The sequence below is a fragment of the Mustelus asterias genome, chromosome 14 (genome assembly GCF_964213995.1).
Source record: "Mustelus asterias chromosome 14, sMusAst1.hap1.1, whole genome shotgun sequence".
NCBI classification, from domain to species: domain Eukaryota; kingdom Metazoa; phylum Chordata; class Chondrichthyes; order Carcharhiniformes; family Triakidae; genus Mustelus; species Mustelus asterias.
The window spans coordinates 16105393-16120822 of record NC_135814.1 but is presented as its reverse complement, the minus strand read 5'-3'; the positions used below and the strand labels follow the sequence as shown (position 1 = coordinate 16120822).

Here is a 15430-nt window from a genome sequence, read left to right as displayed (position 1 = left end):
CCAACCGATCTATATCCTGCTGCATCCTCTGATGGTCCTCATCACTATCCGCAAATCCACCAACCGTTGTGTTGTCCGCAAACTTACTAATCAAACCAGTTACATTTTCCTCCAAATCATTTCTATATATTACAAACAGCAAAGGTCCCAGCACTGATCTCTGAGGAACGCCACTTGTCACAGCCTTTCATTCATAAACGTAGCCTTCCACTGCTACCCTCTGTCTTCTATGATCGAGCCAGTTCTGTATCTACCTTGCCAGCTCACTTCTGATCCCATGCGCCTTCACCTTCTGCACCAGTCTGCCATGAGGGACCTTGTCAAAGGCCTTACTGACGTCTGTGTAGACAACATCCACTGCCCTACCCTCAATCATCTTTGTCACTTCCTTGAAAAACTCGATCAAGTTAGTGAGATATGACTGCCCCTTCACAAAACCATGTTGCCTTTCGCGAATACACCCAGTTATTTCCAAGTGGGAGCAAATCCTGTCTCGAAGAATCCTCTCCAATTATTTCCCTACCACTGAGGTCAGGCTCACCGTCCTGTAATTATCTGGATTACTCTTGCTACCCTTCTTAAACAAAGGAACAACAGTGGCTATTCTTCAATCCTCTGGGACCTCCCCTGTGGACAGTGAGGATACAAAGATTTCTCTCGAAGTCCCAGCAATTTCCTCCCTTGCTTCTTTCCGTATTCTGGGGTATATCCTATCAGGCCCTGGGAACTTGTCTATCTGAATGTTTCTCAAGGACCCCAATAGCTCCTCCTTTTTGATCTCAACATGACTCAAACTATCTACATACCCTTTCCCAGACTCATCATCCACCAAGTCCTTCTCTTTGGTGAATATTGACGCAAAGTACTCATTTAATACCTCACCCATATCCTCTGGCTCCATGCATAGATTCCTTCCCCTGTCCTTGAGTGGGCCAACCCTCTCCCTGGCTACCCTTTTGCACTTTATACATGTATATGAAGCCTTGGGATTTTCCTTAATCCTGCTGGCCAATGACTTTTCATGACCCCTTTTAGCTCTCCTTACTCTTTGCTTAAGTTTCTTTCTACTTTCTTTGTATTCCACACTTGCAAACGGACAACATGGTGCAAACAGCCATTCAAAAGGGGAGGGGGGGGGGGGCGGCGGCAGCAAAATGGAATGTAGTTGCAGTGTGGGACAGTATAATTAGGGAATAGATACTGTTCTCTGCAGCCAAGAGGATGAGTGCCAAAGGCTGTGTTGCCTGCCTCATGCCGTGGTTAAGGACATCTCCTCCAGGCTGGAGAAGAACTTCCAGTTGAAGGAGCAAGATCCAGTTTGCTGAGGCTCGCGCAAGTAGAAATTACATAGGTAGGATTAAGAAAGAAGCTCGGCTAAGGGAATATTGATCAGCTAGGGGTTTAATTAAAATGCAGAGCCACGACCAGGATTAATACCTGAGCCATGAGCAAATTGGTGTAAGGGTAACAGGATCAGAGAATTGAATGTGTATTCAAAACCTTGTGTGGAAAAAAATGTATTTAAATTCATGGTGCAACAGCTGCTATTCTGAGCAAAGAGGGAGCTGTACCATTGGGTGACCTTCGCCTGAACCATGTTGGTACCAGTTTCCTGGCAAGTCTTTTAACTAGGGCTGCAGAAAGGATTTTAAACTGAATAGTTAGGGTAGGGGGGGATCACAAGAGGAGAGATTTGGAAAGTTCAAGAGAAAGAACAGGGAAATGGTAACCAGAGTATGACAGGAAGGGATGTACAAAGATAGGAATGCAACAGTAAATTATGGTCAGAGTAGGGAAAAATGGCTTTAAGCCTACAGAGGGAGCAGAAAGTTCAAGTGAAGGGAGGTTTAGAAAGTAAATAAGCTAAAAGTTGAGCCAATAGAAAAGCATATCGATGTGGGTAAAGACAAGCTGATTGGGACAGGAGGGGTTGGAGAGTTTACTAGTAATAGTACAGAGAGTAAAATTCATGCAAGGAATAGTAGTTTTAAAAAGATTGAAGTCACTTTGTATGGATGCGCAGATTGTTTGCAATTAGATGAGCTGGTGGTGCAAAGAGACAAATGCTTTCGATCTAATCACCATTTTAGAAACATGGTCATAAAGTGACCATACATACATTTTGAAAAGGCAGGCAGAATGGAAGAGGGCTAGCCTGATAATAAAGAAGGGCATACAGACATTCATGAGAAAAGATTTTGGTTCAGAAAATATGGGAGTAAAATCAGTAAGGAATTTACATAAGTAAAATCAGATTAGGAATAATAAGGGTCAGAAAACACTGATGGGGGGGGACAGGACGACAAAGGCAATATAATGGTTTTGGGGGCTTTAATCTTCGTATAGACTGGACCATTCAAATTGGCAAAGGTGGTCTAGAAGATGAGTTTGTAGAATGCTTTCATGACAATTTCCTGGAGCTATATGTTGTGGAATTAAGTGTGAACAATGCTATTCCATTTCTAGTATTGTGCAACGAGGCAGGCTTAATGAGTAATGCCATAGTAAAAGATCCACTGGGAAACAGTAAAACCGGGATGTTACAGTCAGACCAACCATGATCTTATTGAAATGCGGAGCAGGCTTGAGAATCATAGAATCCCTACATTGCAAAAGGAGGCCATTCAGACTATTGAGCCTGCACCGACAACAATCCCACCCAGGCCCTATCCCCGTAACCCCACGTATTTACTCTGTTAGTTCCTCTGACACTAAGGGGCAATTTAGCATGGCCAATCAACCTAGCTCGCACATGTGGGAGGAAACCGGAGCACCTGGAGGAAACCCACGCAGACACAGGGAGAATGTGCAAACTCCACACAGATAGTCACCCAGGCCAGAATTGAAGCCGGATCCCTGGCGCTGTGAGGTAGTAGTGCTAACCACCGTGTCACCATGCCACAGTGGCCTACTCCTAACTCATATGTAACAATGATTATAATAAAATTGAGTTTAAATTAAGTACATATTAAGTTTCAAAGACATCATAAACAAGAAAATGTAAACAAAGCCAATTACATGGGTTATGAAGAGAGGGAAATATTTAAAGAAACAATTCAAAATGTTCAAGAAAAATATATCCCATTGAAAAACAAAGACTCATCAAGGAAGATCCATCTGTGGCTCACTAAAGAGGTTAGAGATTGTATTCAATTAAAAGAAGAGGCTTATAATGTTGCAAAGAACAGCAGTAAGCTTGAGGGCTGGGAATGTTTTAGAAATCAGTAAAGAGCCACCAAAATGTTGATAAAAATAGGAAAAAAATGGAATTTGCGACTAAATTAATCAGGAATATTAAAATAGATTGTAAGCTTTCACAAGTATATAAAAAGGAAGAGAGTAGCCGAAGTAAACATTGGCCCCTTAGATGCAGAGACAGGAGAAATTGAGATGGGGAAATGAGGAAGTGGCAGAACATTGCACAAATATTCTGTGCCTGCCTTCAGTCGAATCTATTGGAATTTTTTGAGGATGTAACTAGTAGAGTTGACCAAGGAGAACCAGTGGATGTGGTTTATTTAGACTTTCAGAAGGTTTTTGACAAGGTCTCACAGTAAAGTTAAAACACATGGGATTGCAGGTAATGTCTTGAGATGGATAGAAAGCTGGTTAGCAGATAGGAAGCAAAGTGTTGGCATAAATGGGTCTTTTTCAGATTGGCAGTCAGTGATGAGTGGGGTTCAGGGATCTGTGTAGGACGAACTGTCCACATTATTTATGAATGATCTGGAAGGAGGAACTGAATGTATTATCTCCAAATTTGCAGATAATACAAAGTTGGGTGGGAGGACAAGCTGCGAGGAGGATGCAGATATGCTTCAGCATGATTTGGACAGGCTGAGTGTGTGGGCATGGCATGTGCATGGCTGATACAGTATAATGTGGATCAATGTGAGGTTATCCACTTTGGTAGCAATAATAGAAAGACAGATTATTACTTGAATGGGTATGAATTGAGAGAAGTGGATACTCAATGAGACCTTGGAGTCCTTGTGCATCAGTCACTGAAAGTAAGCGCGCAGGTACAGCAGGCAGTAAAGAAGGCAAATGGTTAGTTGGCCTTCGTAGCAAGAGGATTTGAGTATAGGGATAGAGATTTTTGCTGCAACTGTATAGGCCATTGGTGAGGCCACACCTGGAGTAGTGTGTGCAGTTCTGGTGTCCTTATTTGAGGAAGGATGCACTTGCTATAGAAGGAGTACAGTGAAGGTTTACCAGGCTGATTCCTGAGATGGCAGGTCTGTCATATGAGAGACTAAATCGGTTAGGATTATATTCACTGGAGTTCAGAAGAGTGAGAAAGGATCTCATAGAAACTTATAAAATTCTAACGGGGTTAGACAGGGTAGATTCAGAAGGAATGTTTCCAATGGTGGGGGAGTCCAGAACTAGGGGTCATAGTTGAGGATAAGGAGTAAAACTTTTAGAACTGAGGTGAGGAGAAATTTCTTCACCCAGAGGGTAGTGAATGCGTGGAATTCACTACCACAGAATGCTGTTGAGGCCAAAATGTTGTCTGATTTCAAGAAGAAATTAGATATAGCTCTTGGGGCTAAAGGAATCAAGGGATATTGAGCGGGGTGGGGGGAGATCAGGACATTCAATTCGATGATCAGCCATGATCAAAATGAATGGCGGAGCCGTCTCGAAGGGCTGAATGGCCTACTCCTGCTTCCAGTTTCTATGTTTCTATATAAAGCACAAGTTGTATACTAGAAATAGAGGACAATCCAAGGGCCAATAAGAGTGAGAAAATTAAGATAATATCAGCAGAAAGAAGTACTGGAATCACTCGCGGGACGAACATCCAACAAATCCCCAGGACTTCATGGCCTACATCCTAGGGTTCTAAAAGATATAGCTACAGAGATAGTGGATGTTATGGCTATGATTTTACCAAATTCTCTAGATTCTGGAATGGTTCCAGCAGATTGAAAGTTAATAAATTAACATTGCTGTTCAATAAATGAGAGATAGAAAACAAGGAACTACAGGCCAGTTAGTCTGAAATTAGCCATAGGAAAATGTTGAAATCTATAATTAAGAAAGTCTTAACAATGTACTTGGAAAAGCATAGTATGTTTAGAACAAGTCAATGTGGTTTTATGAAAGGAAAATTGTGTTTGACTTAAGAATTGTAGAATTTGGATTATAGGTTTTTGAGAATGTAACTAGCAAGGGAGATAAAAGGGAATCAGTAGATGTGGTATACCTGGGCTTCCAAAAGGCATCGGATAAAGTGCCACACAAAAGGTTAATAAGCAAGATCAAGGCTCATGGAATTGGGATGATATATTAGAATGGATAAAGGGTTGGTTGAAGTCGACAGGTTGTGACTCCGGGAGTGCCACGAGGGACCCCAGCTACTTACAATTTACATTAATGACTTAGAAGAAACAGAATAATGTACCTAGGTTTGCTGATGACACAAAGCTAGGTGGGAATACATGCTGTGAGGAGGACACAAGGACGCTGCAGAGTTTATAGACAGGCTAATTAGGTGGGCCACAAGTTGCCAGATGGAGTATAATATGCGGAAGTGTGAGGTTATTCATTTTGTTTATAAAAATAGAAAAGCAGAGTTTTTTTTAAGACGACATGAAACATTGCTGATGTTCAGAGGGTCTTGGGTGTACTCGTACACAAAACATAAAGTTAGCATGCAAGTACAGCAAGCAATTAGGGAAGCAAAGGGGGTTGGAATATAAAAATAAAGAAGTCTTGCTACAATTATATTCTTCGGTGAGACCATACCTGACATACTGCATGCAATTTGGTCTCCATATTTAAGGAACAGTGTATGCATTGGAGGAAATACACCCCAAAGGTTCACTAGATTGGTCCTTGGAATGAGGGGTTAGTCAATGATGAAAGGCTGAGTAAATTGGATCTAATATTCTCTGGATGAGAGATCATCTCATTGAAATGTTCAAGATTATGATGGGGTTTGGCAGGGGTGGATGCAGAGACATTGTTTCTCCTGCTTGGGGAAAATAGAACACTGGATCACAATTTCAGGATAAGGGGCCAATCATTTAAGACTAAGATGCGCAAAAATTGTCTCTCTCGAAGGGTTGTGAATCTTTGGAATTCTCTACCCCAGATATATATTAGTGCTCTGTCATTGACTATATTTAAGACAGAGAGATATTTTTGATCTCTCAGACAATTGAGGGGTATGGGGAGCACACAGAAAAGTGGAGTTTAACCCAAGATTAGCCAAGATCATATTGAATGGTTGAGCAGGGTTGACTGGCTGTATGATCTAATCCTGCTCCTATTTCTCATGTTATATTCTCATAAAAAAAGTTTGGGTTCAGTTGTAATTATGTAGATGGATATTTTCCTCCCAAGGAATCAATAATCTCTTCTTTTTAAAACTTTATTCCAATTAAGTTATTTAGTTGGGGAGAGATAGAATGAACAAGACAAAAGCAGGTAATAAAGGAAACAAAAATATTCAATGTAAATGACACCATTAAAATCTCACCCCTTTATTCTGTCCCTTAAATAAAAGCTTGCATTTGTTACTCACTGATTTGGAGTTCCAGGTGGAGAACGTGAAGGGAGACTTTGTGTTTCAAGTCGGTCATCTGACAGTGAATTCCTGCTTACTGATTCCCAGTCCATCCCGCTCATCATCTTTCTCGTTAATGGTTTACTGGGTGATCTGAATCATTAAAAGAAAAAAGACAACTTTTTAACATGAGGCTTCGAGCGGAGGAATGTTATTAGGTCTTAACTCTATGTTGAGACAATAAATGTAGATCTTGCGTATAAAACAGGCATTAAACTACATTGTAAAGTAAACATACATTGCTTTAAATACGATCCCTCTAATCTGATTTGGCTCCAATGAACACAGTTTAAAACATCAATATCCAGCGAGCAGCAACACTTCCACATCACGATTAACCACAGAATTGAGTAATCATAAATTAGCTGTTGATTACTGTGTTATTAAATACATGATCTTTATCTTACAAAGCTTCAAGCCAAGCAGCCATTAATTACCATTTTGTGTAAACTGAACAGCTTAAAACGAGAACACTAATTTAGGTAAAGCAAAGCAGTAAAACATGTACACTACATTCCCACAGCCTCATCATCCACATTTTCTTCCCCATAACTTGTCCCCTTTCAGACATTAAGCAGTGTTGCGAGCAAATATTTTGAACATTCATTTATACAAATTTTCCCACAGTACGGTAAATGGAAAATCAAGCGTTGAGTAATGCACACCTCCATCTGCCTACTCATCTTCATTGAACTAAATTTATATATTAAGCTACAATTTAAAGTTACCTGTGATACATGCATATTAATGTATTTAAAGGTAGTTCCTTTCAAATTATAACACTGCTATTGGAAACAAAAGCCACGCTGTAGCTTGTTGTGTATTTTCTAACAACTGAAGGAAAACTATCTCAACAGTTTTAACTTCTGGGTCCCACCCACTCTCAAACTAGTTTGACGGATTTCCTGTGCAATTTGGAAATTTCGCAGAAAACTTAACCACATTGCATTTTAGTGAGCTGTTCTCAGCTGTGGTTTTTCTGACCACCATGGTTCTGTCTGCACTGCCATTTCGATTGTCACATGACAAATATGCCAATAACCAAAGTTAGTAAACTCTTGTGGTGAAAAATGATGTATAAAATTCCTTTCCTCTCCAAGCCTCTCCCTTTTTGTCTTCACCACTCCTCTTCCCAGCTGTTATTCCAAGTTATTGTATTATGCTCCTAAATATTGGTAAACACTACAAGTATTCCAGAACTTCCACATACAAGTTTTGAACCTTCATCATAATCATTAGTTCACCCATAGTCATATTTTGGTGACTGCGATGTGCAACTACGGCATCTTTTAATACAGGCAAACACCCCAAGGCAGTCAGAGGAAATTGATAACTTGCCAAAGGTGTTGATATTGGAGAGGCCCAAGAGGTAGGTTATAAAGAAAGTCTTAAAAGGAAAGACAAATGGGGAGGGACAGGGATTTAGAGGGGAAATTCTAAAGCTTAGGGCTAGGCAGCTGAAAAGTGAATATTTCCATCTGAACATATTCCAGAAATAGTTTCCTTTAAGGGAATTTTTTTTACATAAAGGGACACATTTAGATAGTTCATCCATTTCTTTTGAAATGGCTTCAACACAGAAAGCAGTAATACATATTAACCAAATTAAACAAAATAGGTGCATATAAGCTACACCAGATTAATGTTCCTGACATCACATTAAAAACAAAATCAAACACTTTTTTTCTATTTTACACTTAGTAAGATAATGACAATACACCTGACACAAGTGACTTGCAATTGATCAAAGGACTTGCTTGTAATTGATGAGATATAGTCGGCAATGTCAAAACATAATAAATTGTACTGTAAATTCAGTGAAAAACAAATACGGAATTCAAGCAGGTCATGGTAAAAAGCTGGTCATTTTTTTAATAAGATGTGAAAGCTGTCAAGTTAGATACAAACTTTACAGAGGTAACAAAACTAGCTAGAAGTGGAACTGAAAAGATGAGTTTTCATGATGATTGTAATTTCCTTATTCAACAGAAAGTATTATACCCCAGTAACAAACAGGGAAATTATTTTTTCTGATGCATGAGCAATAAGGTCCTTGATTAAACTTTTGATGACATAATTATCATTTTATTGTATATCAGCATTACCTGTCAGCCTGGCTTAGAGGCAGCCCTCCCGCCATTTGAGTCAAGTGATCATACCTTAAGTCCCACTCAAAAGACCTGAGCAGATAAGCTGAGCTGATATTTCAATGCAACAATGGAGGAGCTTTGGCAGACGTGCCATTTGTTTTCAGAAGAGGTATTAACTGACATTCTGTTTTCACTGACCTAATGAAGGAACAGTGCTTCGAAAGCTCATGCTACCAAATAAACCTGTTGGACTTTAACCTGATGTTGTGAGACTTCTTACTGTGCCTCCCCAGTCCAACGCTGGCATCTCCACATCATGGCCTCTTTTCTTGTAGAAATGGTGCAAAAAACATTGCATGGCTCTTTTCAAAAATGAGGTGATGGAGGCCCCAAATATCTTTGTCTACAGTCATCCCCCAAAATCCCCCAGCAGAAAAGATAACCTGGTTACTTTTATCTCATTGCTGTTTATGGGGTCATTATGTCAGCTTCAACAAGTGACTATATTTCAAAAGTAATAAAAAGAACCAGAACTTACCACCGGTTGAGAACTGTTTTGTATCATTCCGGGGACATAAATATAAATTCAAGTTCTATTTTTATATTATTTAAGTACGACAGGGCAAATAGTCAAAGAACCAGCTGTTCCACAGTTGTCCAAAATTTTAACTCGGAAATCCCCCCCCCCCCCCCTCCAAAACCTTCAAAAACATCTTAGAATTTGATTGGATTTCAGAATAAAAACAGAAGTACTCCAAAACAGGGAAGTGTGAGAAGTTCCATCAGTGTTGCGTATAGACAAACAAAGCACTTCCTGCTAATGCCTCTGGAGCTCTTTGATTATGCGAGGCCACAACAGTCATGATCGATCTGGTGATCCCCTCAGGTTTAGTTTAATATGCTTGGCCTACGACCCAACTCCACAAATGCCCATCAAGCCAAATATTACCACAAATTTTAGGAAGTAATGAAAATTTGGTTTCCATGACTGATGTGGAAGATTCTGAACAAGGGCTAGGACTAATTTTCAGAATCAGAAAACAAGGCACATTTAGAGGCAATAGAGAGAGAAAGAGGGTGCAAAGCGGAAGTGGGGGCCAAGTCACAAGGGAAAGAGAGGAGGCAGGGCACAAGGCAGAGGAGGCAGGGCACAAGGCAGAGGGCAGCCAGGACACAAGGCGGCGGGGAGCTCCTTTCCGGGATAATGGTCCTAAAATATTCACTCTTTCTGATCAACAGTTGCTGTCTGACCTGCTGAGTACTTGCATCATTTTCTGGTTTTGTTTCAGACTTCCAGTACCTTGCAGGGATCATCTGGAGACATATGTGAGTGCGATCTCTAGGTTAATGGCCCATTGCTGCACAAGCCATCTACTACTTTGCTGGTGGTTCCTTGACCTTTTCACCTAAAAAGCACTGACCTTTTCCCCAATCCTCTTTCTCAGTTTTCTTTGCACTTCTCAGAGGTACTGAACACACATCAAATAGAGGGTCATTTATTCTTATATTTCAAATCCAACAGAATCAATTCAACCTTCATATTTTTTATCACTCATAGAATTTTACAACACAGGAGGTCGACATTTGGCCCACCATGTCTGCACCAGCTCCCAAAGGGGTTACCCAACAAGTCCCATTCTCCAGCCCTATCTCTGTAGCCTTCTAACTTCATCGCTTTCCCAGCTCTTTTTTGAAACCTCCTACGAAATCCGCATCCACCACTCTCCCAGGCAGCGCATTCAAATTCCATCAACTCTCTAAAGAAGTTTCTCCTCATCTCACTCCTAGCTCTCTTGCTGACCATTTTGAAATTGTAACCCCTAACCGCTGACATACCAACTAATGGAAACAGGATATCCTCTTTACCCTGCAAAATTGTTCATAGTTTAGAACACCTCAATAAGATTACCTCTTAATCTTCTCTGCTCCAAGGAGAATAAGCCCAATTTATCTGATCTTTCCTTGTGTCTAAAATTCCTCACTCCTGGTATCAATCTAGTAAATCTCCTTTGCACTCTCTTGCTAGGGCTTTAACATCCTTCCTTAAATAAGGTGTCCACCAAGATCGAGTTCTCACACAGCTTTTAATCCCACTCTTATTGTTTCAGAAAATTTTATAACGAGGAACTTGTAGCTCCATTTAGAAAGGTTCTTAGAGGATCCTGGACCATTGCATTTCTGCTAACAAAAAGTCCACAATGAAAGCAGTACGACAACTGACTACATTGTTATTTTACCATGTGGAATAAACAAATCCATCTAAAGGTTTCACAAAAATACATTATTCCAATTTTGAGATAATAGCTACATATTTTAAATTGCTCTCTTATAATGTCAATATTTAATCAACATTATTATTCTTTTATGATATAAACATTACACCTTACCTGGCAAATACCCTGTCTTTATTTGCTTTCTCTTTTCCATATTGCACAGACTGGACCTCTGTCCTCCCACTGCAAACGAAGAGCAAATTCAAAATTTTAAACATACTGAAATCACTTTAAAATGTACTAGTCCTAATTTTCCAATTTCATTGTAATTTGAGAGAGGAGAATATGCATGATACACTTAGCAATTTTACAATGTCTACTTCTAAACAGTTTGCATTTATGCCGAGTATGCATAAGTTAAGGAATACAGTTACTATTAAATGGTGGTACCTTGGCCTTTCATATTCATCTGCCTGCTCAACAAAACTGTGCATATTTTGATCTAATATATCAGTTGAATTGTATAGTGCAATTAAATTGTGTGGTAAAAATTTATGGAAGATTTTTGTAAACTGACAAATATTTGAAAGCTCAAGCACTAATCTGGAACCAATATTAGATAAACGTTAGCTTCCTACCATATGGAGCAGAACGCAGACCTAACAGATCTTGATTTTGAAAATAAACTTGCCTTGACGGTTCCAAATGTTAACAACTTCTGTATCATTTTAGCTAGCAATAGGCCCTCACAATCTTTCATTGCTCAAGTTCGAAAACATTTTATTTTTGCTGGTTTGGACAACTTTAATTTATATTAAACATGAAGGCAGCACAGTGGCTGGCACTGCTGCCTCAGTGCCAGGGACCAGGAGTCAATTCCGGCCTCACGTCACTGTGTGTGTGGAGTTTACCCATTCTCCCAGTGTCTGCGTGGGTTTCCTCCAGGTGCTCCGGTTTCCTCCCACATTCCAAAGATGTGCAGGTTTGGTGGACTGGTCATGCTAAATTGCCAGCTTTCGTTGAATTATTTCATAAGTTAACAGAATGTTGATCAAAGTAGTGCAGCAGATGTTGTATATATGGACTTTTAGAAGGCATTTGATAAAATATCACAAAGGAAGCTTATTAAGTAGAAGGATGTTCATGGTATTAAGGGGAAAGTGCAAATTGGATACAAAATAGGCTCAGTGACAGGATGCAAAAGGTGCTGGTGGATGGATTCTTTTCCAGTCTGATAGGTAACTTTCAGTGATGTTCGTCTTAACAATTTTTATAAATGACCTAGACTTGAGTGTAAGAAGCAGCATCATAAAGTCTGTAGATTTAAAAAAACCTGGAAAAGTTTTGATGAGGATAGTTACAGGATTGAAAATGACTTAGCATGGTGAAATGTGCAGAAGCATAGCAGATTCAGTCCAATGAAGGGGCACTATATTAAAAATGGCAAGATTTTGAAAAGTGTAGATGAGCTGAGACATTGGTGTCCATATACAGAAAACCTTAAAGGTGACAGGGTTACTTGGTTTTTAAATACGGGTTATTTTGGTTCTCGGAGTTGATTATAAAAGCAGGGATCATGCTAGACTTTGTAAATCAATAGTTAGACCTCACTGGATTATTGCTGACAATTCTGAGCACCACAATTCAGGAAATATGGAAAGGCCTTACCAGGTGTTATCAGTGCTGAGGTATTTCAGTTATGAGAAGCTGGAAAGTTGGACCATTCTCTTTGGAAAAGAGGTGACCAAAGAGAAGTTTGAGATGTTAAGAGGTTTTGAGAGAGTAAACAGGGAAAAATATTCCCTCTGGCAAGTCAAGACTCAAGGTCGTGAATTCAAAATCACTGGGAAAAAGTCTAGAGCAACAACCTGGAATGCTTCGGCTACTAGTAGTGAAGCTATTTCAATAAATAATTTTAAAGGGAGTCAGACATGTACCTGAGGATGACAAACTTACGGGGCCGTAAGGTAGCAGTGATTAGCACTGCTGCCTCACAGCACTAGGGATCAGGGTTCAATTCCAGCCTCGGGTAACTGTCCGTGTGGAGTTTGCACATTCTCCCAGTGTCTGCGTGGGTTTCCTCTAGGTGCTTCGGTTTCCTCTCAAAGATGTGCAGGTTAGGTTGACTGGCCATGCTCAATTGCCCCTTAGCGTAGGGAGATTAGCTGCGTAAATAAATGGGGTTACGGGGATAGGGCCTGGGTGAGAATGTTATCAGTAGAAGCTCCATGGGACAAATGGCCTCTTTTTGCCCTGTGGGAACTCTATGATTCTACGATACAGGGCAGGGTTGGGGGACTAAAAATGAGCCAGCTTAGGCACAATATCACAACGGGGATAGAATATAAAAGCACTGATGTCTTGCTGCATCTGTACAGGGCATTGGTGAGGCCGCAGCTGGAATACTGTGTGCAGTATTGGTCCCCTTATTTGCGGGAGGATATATTGGCCTTGGAGGGAGTGCAGAGAAGGTTCACCAGGTTGATACCAGAGAGGAGGGGTGTTGATTATGAGGAGAGACTGAGCAGATTGGGTTTGTACTCGTTGGAATTTAAAAGGCTGAGTTGGGATCTTATAGAGACTTATAAGATAATGAAGGGGCTGGATAGGGTAGAGGTGGAGAGATTCTTTCCACTTAGAAAGGAAACTATAACTAGAGGGCACAGCCTCAAAATAAAGGGGGGTCAGTTTAGGACAGAGTTGAGGAGAAACTTCTTCTCTCAGAGGGTGGTGAATCTCTGGAATTCTCTGCCCACTGAAGTGGTGGAGGCTACCTCGTTGAATATGTTTAAATCACGGATAGATGGATTCCTGATCGGTAAGGGAATTAGGGGTTATAGGGATCAGGCGGGTAAGTGGAACTGATCCACTTCAGATCAGCCATGATCTTACTGAATGGCGGGGCAGGCTCGAGGGGCTAGATGGCCTACTCCTGCTCCTATTTCTCACGTTCTTATGTTCTTACAACCTACTGAAGTTTCAATGGTCCTATGAAAAGCTGAAATCATAGCACTTTACTATATACCTTTAATGGCTATGCTGGTAATAAGTGATAAATCTTTAGCACCTACCAGTATCGGAACTTTGAACCCAATGTAAAGTAATGTGCAAAAAAGTTCTTCTGTGGAGGTACTGGTCTTTCTAGCCGGAAGAATGTATGATGCTCCACACAAGCCTTCCACAAATTCTTACAAGCTCGGTAGTTCCCCATATTAAACCCTAGTAATGTTTCTCTCGAGTCATGCTGATAGAGAAAAAGTTGAGAAGGTTAATTTACTAAGTACAAATATTTCTTTAGAATCTGTTCAGTTTGGTTAATATGTCAAAAAGGCAGACTTGTCTAATTTTCTTGAAGAAGGTCCCAATGGTGCAATACGATTAGTCAGTAATGTTGAGGAATAAATGGCCAGTTAGGCCACTTCTAGATTGTAAAAATTGTATTCTGAAGTCTCAAGCAGATTTGTGGATTTAACTGAAAATTTTAGCAAAACGATACATAAATTTATTACAGTTAAGCATCAATTTGTGGAATGCTAAACACCTGTACATTGATATCGTCTAATCTTCTGGCTATAATGCTGGGCAAGGTTTAATCCCCAACATTAGCTAGTTTATTGACTTAATGTGTGTTTGCGTCACCAGCAACCAATGTACTGCTCTTGTGCAGTAGCCAGCTAACCAAAATTAAACTTGTTGGGATTGGCTCAGGTAGGCTACTGGTAAGATTTATTATAGTGACTGTGGCAAGTTTATTTTAGCACTTATCAGCAACATCAGTACATCATGAAAACAATGTAAAAGCAGCATCAGAATCAGCATTAGCGGCACAGGGACAGGCTCTTCAGCTTAATTGATCCACACCAGTGTTCACACAAGCCTCCTCCCACTCCAATTATCACTCCCATGGCCCACTATTCCCCTTCCTTTCCTTTCTACAACAAATAAGAAGGCTATTTTCTTAGCACAAAAGGACAAAGGAATTAGAGCGAAATGGTGGCAGAACAATGGCCACCACAAGATGACAAGGCAATGACTGTTGACGTTGTAGTTCCCTTTGAGGTAAATTATTTTCTCTTAAAGTTAAATTTATTAGCTTCCACCGATAGCTGTAACTAATTAAAAGAAAAATGCAGCCAATGTGTTAATTTGTTTTTTTTCAGGTACTGATGGACCTGCTGTGACTTTCCAACACCTTGCTTTTTTTCCAGGTTCCAACATCCATAAAGTCATCATTTTATTTCTGAAATGGAATTAATATTAGTTCAAGAGAACATTTGTGTATCCTTTTTATTTAATTCAAGAGAACACATGTGCAAATTTTTTTAAAAATTCATTCGTGGGATGTGGGCATCACTGGCTGGGCCAGCATTTATTGCCCATCCTGGAGGGCATTTAAGAGTCAACCACATTGCTGTGGGTCTGGAATCACATGTAGGCCAGACCAGATAAGGACAGCAAATTTCCTTCCCTGAAGGACATTAGTAAACCAGATGGGTTTTTACAACAAATGACAATGGTTTCATGGTCATCACCAGATATTTAATTCCAGA

The 15430-nt window shown here is 40.1% G+C and overlaps 1 protein-coding gene across 11 annotated transcripts in view; it reads right to left on the bottom strand.

The window, feature by feature from the left end:
• Positions 1-15430, bottom strand: part of ptpn4a (protein tyrosine phosphatase non-receptor type 4a) — a 233746-nt gene that overhangs the window by 77284 nt on the left and 141032 nt on the right. For all 11 annotated transcript variants that reach the window (XR_013499489.1, XM_078227896.1, XM_078227897.1 and 8 more), the window contains 3 exons: positions 13952-14124; positions 11055-11123; positions 6536-6670 (listed from right to left, as the gene is read on the bottom strand). Coding sequence is in view for 10 of the 11 variants with exons in the window: in XM_078227896.1 (XP_078084022.1) it covers positions 6536-6670; positions 11055-11123; positions 13952-14124 (377 nt within the window). In the remaining variant the exon portion in view is untranslated. The remainder of the gene's footprint in view (positions 1-6535; positions 6671-11054; positions 11124-13951; positions 14125-15430) is intronic.